We start from the raw sequence: 8901 nt of genomic DNA, 5'->3' as shown, positions 1-8901 counted from the left end.
GACCGTCACATTATAACGCCCTCACGGCTGAAAGGGCGAGCATGTTTGGTGTGACAGGGATTCGAACCCGCGACCCTCAGATTGCGAGTCGAGTGCCTTAACCACCTGGCCATGCCGGGCCTATTCTATAGCTACGTAACCTACCTATTCAAGTAACAGAACAACTTCCAGAGTTTATTTTATGTTCAATCTTCACTAAAAATGTTTACCATCTATTACCATTCTTCAACAAAACTATGTCAAATCAAGTAAAGTACAACCAGGTGTTTTTTTCTGGAAAAAATATACCTTTAAACAATAGGTTTGTTGATTTTTGGATCTTTCAATTAAGTATATCATATATTGAAATGTCTTGCATGTGTGTGTGTATATTTCACTCTCAATATGTTTTATCATTATATGTTTAGTATCGTTACCTATAGAACGTTTTATACAGAGAATACTCGAAGTTATGTTGGTTAATTATAACTACGTTTGCTTTCGCTTACCACATAATTTGCATACAATATTGATAAAAGCGACTCTAATATTAATAAATTAACGTGAAATCTTAAACCTAATATAACAGCAAGTTTTGCGTAGAAAAAAGGACGTTTTAATTGTCACAAAACGTCCTAGATATAGCATTAAAGGATCTTTAAAACGGTTGTAATTCATTTTAAAAACCAAATTCCCAATTTTTAAAAGCTTCCCTAATATTCTTTGATAAAAACTAACTGTAAAATAATTGTACAGTTTGATTGATAAGACTTTCAATAAGGTCTTGATTTTCTTGACTTTTTCAACTAATTGATCGTAAAGTTTTATAGGTTGTAAATGTTGTTGTCTTTTTGTTTTTATTTTGTCATGCTGCAGAAACGACTCTCGATACAATAAGGTAGGTTGAGAAGAGCACATCTTTTTCTAAATTCACATTAAGTTTAAAAAGAAAAAAACCAAAAAGATATCCTTAACTTTTCGTTTGTGATTAGCGAATGTTACTCTTGTAAAAACAAATATTTATTGTTGCCTAAACAATACGATTGTTTTCTATAGTTTCGATTCTGAATGCAGTATTATTTGTGCTTATAGTTTATTGTGATATTTGCTTTTATTTCATTTTTATAACACGTAAACGCTTCGAGTTCAATGTTTACTCTCGAAACGGGATATAACCGTCATGATTCTCCTACTATTACCTTCGACATCTACTGAACAGTTATGTTTTGTAAAATATCTCGTTTCGAGACCGTGGTTTCAACTTTTGGAATGCTAACGTGGAGAACAGATTTACACCGAGGAAGCATCGGTTGCCTAGCAACCGGTGCCCCAGCTGGAAAGGATAATTCACCAATAAGACCTCAAAGAAACCGTGCTCTTCTGGGGGTTGAGATGGTTCATTACTTGCGAGTCAAAAGACAGACCTTTACCGCGCTGACAGCGGTAGGACTGCGTCTTTTTCTTCATAAACGTGCTTCTGCTTTCACCCACAGGAGACATCAGGTAATATAGACTACCGGGAATCGAAAATCCCAGAATTTATCTATTTATCTTTAACCAGGAATCTTTGTACGTTATTGATCAGTCAATGGGGATTTAGACGCGCTGGAGCATATAGAAAACGTTTCTTTAAACCGCGCACCGAAACCAGTAAAGCATTTCTAATGATTTTCTTCAACGTTTTCACGATATTATATTTACCCAAAACATTAATTACGCGAAAAAAAAGAGAACAGAATTAAACTATTGTATAACAGTGTAACCAGTGGTGTAGCGGGTCCGGAGCAGACAGGAGCGTTACTCCTTAGTCTTTTTAAACTATTGTATAACAGTGTAACCAGTGGTGTAGCGGGTCCAGAGCAGACAGGAGGTTTAAAAAGACTAGGAGTAACGGATTGTATAACAGTGTAACCAGTGGTGTAGCGGTCCGGAGCAGACAGGAGCGTTACTCCTAGTCTTTTTAAACTATTATATAACAGTGTAACCAGTGGTGTAACGGGTCCGGAGCAGACAATGGGCTATCTGTGCTCTGCCCACCAAGGGTATTGAAACCGGATTTCTAGCGTTTTAAGTCCGCAGACACACCGCTATGCCACTGAGGTGGGGAGCAAATTCAACGAACAAACTAAAAAGGTGTATATTAAAAGCTTACCAAGGACAAAATTAACTTTATTTCTGAAAGTTTGGATGTAGTAGCGGGTTTTTAGAAACTGTCACTTGAGACCTTCAATACGGTTTCCACCATTCTCAGTGAATACACTAAGCCTATCTTAAATGTAACTAATACAGGTATCATCTGTTCTGGGCATTATTCATTAACATCCCGCACACTAATACGCATGCCATTCAAATTACCTATCTCGTAATGTTGAAAGAGTTTATTTATTTCACATAGTTACACAGAGGGTTGACCATCTGAGCATTGTCAAGCCTAATTTTGAGCTGGCAGACCTCAGTATGGAGGGAAGAAAGGCAGCTAACCAACGGCACTTAGCGCCCATTTTTGGGCGGGATACTCTTGCTTGACCGAATAGTGTGGTTTTCTCGTAAAGGCCTCGAACCTTGAACTCTCGAATTCAAAGCTGACCTCTAGGCCACATCCGACCTTGAAAGAAAAATGAGATGTAAGAACAATGCTAATTTGCAATATAATATGGTTCTGAAACGTGATGTAATGATGTTCAAATTGATGTCAATGTTATGTAGCATCAACCATCTAGCCGAAAGTGACGTCAATGTGATGTAACATCAACCATATAGCCGAAAGTGACGCCAATGTGATGTAACATCAACCATCTAGCCGAAAGTGACGTCAAGGTGATGTAACATCAACCATCTAGCCGAAACTGACGTCAAGGTGATGTAACATCAACCATCTAGCCGAAACTGACGTCAAGGTGATATAACATCAACCATCTAGCCGAAACTGACGTCAAGGTGATATAACATCAACCATCTAGCCGAAAGTGACGTCAAGGTGATATAACATCAACCATCTAGCCGAAACTAATGTGAAGGTGATATAACATCAACCATCTAGCCGAAACTAATGTGAAGGTGACATAACATCAACAATCTAGCCGAAACTAATGTGAAGGTGATATAACATCAACCTTCTAGCCGAAACTGACGCCAGGGTGATATAACATCAACCATCTAGCCGAAACTGACGCCAGGGTGATATAACATCAACCATCTAGCCGAAACTGACGTCAAGGTGATATAACATCAACCATCTAGCCGAAACTGACGTCAAGGTGATATACCATCAACCATCTAGCCGAAACTGACGTCAAGGTGATATACCATCAACCATCTATCCGAAACTGACGTCAAGGTGATATAACATCAACCATCTATCCGAAACTGACGTCAAGGTGATATAACATCAACCATCTAGCTGAAACTAATAGAGTATCATTGCAAGACAAAACCTCAAACGTATGTATCATATATATCACACGAACCACCAGACAGAAACGGCCATAAATCATGAAATGATGTAACATTAAATTTCACGTTAAAATCTGAATGCATCATTCTTTATGATAAAACCGATAAACATTGAGTTACCTCTGTGTCGATCAATGCTTGAGGTTCGAACTTAAGTTTTATGATTTTATTCGAAAAGTTTCAAAAACACCTAACGCCACCTGAAAATATTGTATCCAGTTTTTTTTACATCATTCCTAATTCAATGATTTGGTGCCATGTACAATTTTCCTAAAATTAATTACTTGTTTTTATATTTAACGGTAAGATCTACACATTACACGGTACTGTGTAATCTTATGTAGAAAAAAAAATTAAATCAGTCATATTTTATGTATAATACATATATATAGGGGACTCCAAGATCTCCTATACAGTGGATCAATTCCGATATTAATGGGGAATTTTGTTTACATTTTCTTGTGGACGATAGGTTTTTGTGGGATTCTGTTCCCACAAGCAATTAGGCGAATAAACAACATATAAAAATGCATTTAAAAATCTGACGGTGGTTGCTCCACGTAGTATATCACGGGTTAATTAGCTTTTAACAAATGTAATAAAATATTTGAAATACGCTGTGTTTCTTTCATAGCCATCCTAATGTAAATATAGCCGTCTTATCATTTGTTTATTAACTATCCGTCTGTTTTATTCGTATGAAAAGTTGTGGATTCAAACGTTCGTTAGAAGTCACAGAAGTTTCCTGTTTATAGAAGCCACACGTATCAGTGACGTCTGATGCGCTTCACTTTTTCAAAGTACATGTAAAGCGGATGAAAATTAATAATATAACATCGATCACAACTGTTATTCAACTAACAGCAACTATAATCGTGAGAAAATTGTGGAATAACACGAGAATAATTAAAAATAATTAATTTTGTAGGTGGATTCTTTGTTTGATAGACTCGCTAAATCCTTTATCTTATACATGAATTATTATATTATATTTTGTTAATAGATGTCGCCACAAATCACAGGTCAGTATTACCATGACTGGTAGTGTTTCAGAATTTATGCGCAAACCTACAAAAAGAGCTATATGCACTTAGCTGTCTCTAATTCCGAACTGACAGGCTACAGATCCCCCCCCCAGTGACACAGCGGTATGTTTGCGGACTTACAACGCTAGAAACCGGGCTTCGATGCCTGTGGTGGGCAGAGCACAGATAGCCCTTTGTGTAGCTTTGTGCTTAACTACAAACAGACAGACTGCAGAAAAAGCAGCAAGTCAACAATAATAACCATAAAGTTTTGGGTTACTTTTATCTGACCTAATGGCCCGGCATGGCCAGGTGGTTAGGGAGCTCGACTCGCAATCTGCGGGACGCGGGTTCGAATCCCCGTCACATCGAACATGCTCGCCCTTTCAGCCGTGGGGGCGGTATAATGTGACGGTCAATCCCACTAGTCGTTGGTAAAAGAGTAGCCCAAAAGTTGGCGGTGGGTGGTGATGACTAGCTGCCTTCCCTCTAGTCTTACACTGCTAAATTAGGGACGGCTAGCGCAGATAGCTCTCGTGCGAAATTCAAAAAACAAAAAAACAAATCTGACCTAATAGTTGGATGTTACCGTCACTCTTGCAGTATACCCAAAGACCCCCAGAGTGTGTCTTTAAATTATTAGATTCTCAGTCCGAGCATGCTAACAACACGTTCATGTAAATTATTCAACAATAGAAAAATATAAATGAAAACAATCGTTGTGTGTAATATACAAGAAAAACTCCCTTTTCATTTTGTCGCAGTAAACGCTGCAGTAAAGATTGAAATAACATATCACAGCTTCAGTGATCTATTGTCTTAATATGATTTCCGTCACATTATTTTTATTATCTGAGCACTAGATGATTTGAACCTGGGATCATCCTGACCCCTCCTTCATTTCCTGACTACTAGTGATTTAAATCTATTAACGTTCTGAGCCTCCTTCATTTTCACTGATTTAAATCTGGGAACATCTTGAGCCTTATTCATTTTCAACACTAGATTCTCTGAATCTGGAAATGTTCTGAGCCTTTTTTCATTTTCTGAGTGACAATCAATTTCTCAAGATGGTAGGCTGACTGCCTTCCTTCTGGTTAGTAGTTCAAAAGTAGGGAAAGCGGAAAGATAGGCTTAATAGACTTGGCATAAATACAAATAAAACAAATCTCCACAATGGATGGGGTTGTATTGTATTGTTTTGTTAAGCGAAAAGCTACACAATGACTTATCTGTGCTGTACCAACCACGGGTATCGAAACTTGATTTTTAATGTTATAAGCCCCGACTTACTGATAAGCCATCAGAGGGCACACATGTGGGATTTTACTTCTCCAAGAAAGATCATTACTTGTAGCTCTGGAAAATGACAGATTAGTAGTCTTTGATTGGGACAACCGTAGGGATCGAACTCCAAATTTTAGCATTACAAACTCTCAAGGTTACTACTGAATAATCGAGGACTAGCAGTTTTTAAATAAAAAATGATGGAAAGTGAGGTGTGCTCCTTAATTCCCGTCATCGTGATTTCCGCAATGTAGCCTAAATAGTAAATTATATTCAAAACTATGGTATAGAAATAACTGGACCCACGTACGAAGGTTTACAAGCGTGAGAATGAACTATTTTGGCATTTAATATTTCTGGTGGAAAAAGAAACATTGTGGTTGCGTACTTCTGAGTCTCGATCTCGTGGTTCAGGCAGATAGATACCTTATGGCACGACACAGTTGTATTATTGAGTTTTCTGGAGGGCTAATCATATTTATTTTATTACTGTATTTTTTGTTTGTGATGATGTCACACTTAGCAGAGTGATGACGTCAGAGAGAGATGTGTTTTTATATATATTTATTTGATTTTTATTACCTATTTTATTAACGTAAGTATGAAAACCGATACAAATCACCTCACACTGGTGGCTACTTTACTCTTATACATTGTGTTTCTCTGAAAAATATTCTCAAGTTTATAAACTTGAAAAAATTCTAAATTTTCGATGTAAAATCTAAATAAATACGCATTAAAGACGACAGATGGTTGTGGGGTTTTTTATTTATTCTTCAAGATTCGCGAGTGTGAACCTGTACAAGGCAGAAAGATCATTACTTGTAGCTCTGGAACATTACAGATTAGTGATCTTTGATTGTGACCACCGTAGGGATCGAAACACAAATTTTAGCATTACAAGCCCTCAACTTTACTGATGGCTAGATGTTTGATTGTAAATCATTGTTTGTAAAAATCTTTTATGAAAAATAAGTGTTTATTTTGGTGGGTTTAAAATATATAACTACAAGGTTACAAATAAAAAAACAGGTCAGCTACGAGTTTTAGAACAGTGCCCTAATATGGAAATATAACAATTATATTTTTGTGCAATCTAGTTGCCCCACACGTGGTTGTGACGGTTCGGGCCATGTAACAGGAAAATTCTCCAAGCACAGAACGTAAGTTTGACTTTTATGTGCAACAGTTTTCATGAAGTTTTATCTATTTCAAGCTTTTTATGTCTAAAACGTGTATTTTTTTTACCTGATAAAAGTTTACAAGTTTCCCTCTTATAAATATAGTGAACACTTCTGCTCAAAAGTGCTTTAAGTTAAGTGCTTGTTTTTTTTAATTTAAAAGATGTTGTTAATCCTCTTGTTTGAAAAAAAAATTTAACAATAACTTTCAGGTTTGAAGAAAAAGAACCTCAATGTACTTTCAATTCAGCAAAGTTTTGCATGATGTTTTTACCAGAATATTTCATAATAGATGTAAGATGGTTTCATATGAACAGTTATTAAGGTTCAATGTTTATGGAGTGAGGCTTAGAAAACTAGCAATATATGACTTGAAATTGGGTGGTTTAATTATAAAAATGGGGGTGGAAAGTAGGAAGAGATTTTAGTATTTCGATAGTGTATTGAAAACATGAAAAGGGGTAAACATGGAATTTACATTTGTTACAGTTTAGTAACTAAACGAAAAATCATAGCACTAAGATAAATTAAAATCTCCCTGAACTTCAAATAAAAAGACAGCTATTAATAGCGCAAAGGCCCCCCCCCCTGCATTGTTTGTTTCTCTATCTCACATAGCTGAACATAAAAAAGCCAGTTTTACAAAGGCTTAAAGATTTACTTTTGAGGTGTGTAATATTTTGTTGTAAAAACCAAACCATTATTTATTTTGTCAAAAGTATCCGAAAAGGTATCAAAGCTTAAAAAAGTCAAATAATTTAGCAGGTGGCTTCACACTGAATGTCTTCACTTACTTCAGTGTCTTCATTAACATCAGTACGAGTGGTGAATAAATGAGGACAGAAAAATAATAATTTAGGCTTAGGATATGTAAACAATAGAATTATACATGTCTTTCCCCTAGTGGCTCAGCGATAAGACTGCGATTGAAAAAGCTAGAAATCGGTTATCAACACCTGCGGTTGGCAGTACACAGTTTGTTCAATGTGTAGCTTTTTTCCTTAACAATAAAAAAAAAGCAACTAATCATACGAATTACAAATTTTCGTTAAACGAGTAATTTACAATTACCATAAACATTCAACAGTTTTTAACATATTGTCTCGGTAGTAAATGAATCAAAAAATATCCTTTCGTGTAAACTTCTCTCTCTATAACGAAACAAAATTCTTAGAAAAAAAAATGGATTTTTAACAAGACAAAGGTTTTAGATACAAATTTTGTTCCCACGTTATTAGACCGAAACGTTCGGACTTTTTTAATTGAAAAACAAAAATCAGTCACTTGTAAAATTCCATAATCTCTTCTATTAATTAAATATTTCTAATTAACTACGTGTTTTCAAATGTGTTCCAAACAGCGTCATATTATATTTAAAACAATATCACCTGAAACTGGTGTTTCCCAACCGGAAGGCCACAAAGCAATTTGAAGTGGGCCGCAAAAAAGGCTTAAGATTACATGACAACATTTTTTTAAATTTTGCATTCAGCAAAAGTATAATACAAACTACATAATGCCTCGTAAAATGCTAACTACAAATTAATGACATGCGCATGAACCCAGCATAACAACTATGAAATAACATTGCCACACGTGTTATACTTCCATAATTTTCTGCAGTGGACCGCGGGAAATTTATTTAAGTTTAGAAGAGCCGTGTTACTAAATAGACAACCGAGTTCGTTTTAAACAGTAACACTTTAGAACACCGAGTTCGTTTTAAACAGTAACACTTTAGAACACCGAGTTCGTTTTAAACAGTACCACTTTGGAACACCGAGTGTGTTTTAAACAGTACCACTTTGGAACACCGAGTGTGTTTTAAACAGTACCACTTTGGAACACCGAGTTCGTTTTAAACAGTACCACTTTGGAACACCGAGTTCGTTTTAAACAGTACCACTTTGGAACACCGAGTTCGTTTTAAACAGTACCACTTTGGAACACCGAGTTCGTTTTAAACAGTAACACTT

At 36.1% G+C, this 8901-nt stretch overlaps 1 protein-coding gene across 1 annotated transcript in view; it reads left to right on the top strand.

Annotated features, from left to right (window-relative positions):
• LOC106470639 (histone acetyltransferase KAT6B-like) overlaps positions 1–8901 on the top strand; it is a gene marked incomplete at its 3' end in the record, with an annotated part of 60824 nt that overhangs the window by 45387 nt on the left and 6536 nt on the right. Inside the window, exons 4-5 of the mRNA XM_022399265.1 lie at positions 856–877; positions 6845–6907. Coding sequence (XP_022254973.1) covers positions 856–877; positions 6845–6907 — 85 coding nt within the window. The remainder of the gene's footprint in view (positions 1–855; positions 878–6844; positions 6908–8901) is intronic.

This window comes from Limulus polyphemus, unplaced genomic scaffold, assembly GCF_000517525.1.
Source record: "Limulus polyphemus unplaced genomic scaffold, Limulus_polyphemus-2.1.2 Scaffold4131, whole genome shotgun sequence".
NCBI lineage: Eukaryota > Metazoa > Arthropoda > Merostomata > Xiphosura > Limulidae > Limulus > Limulus polyphemus.
This window is presented reverse-complemented; position numbering and strand designations above follow the sequence as displayed.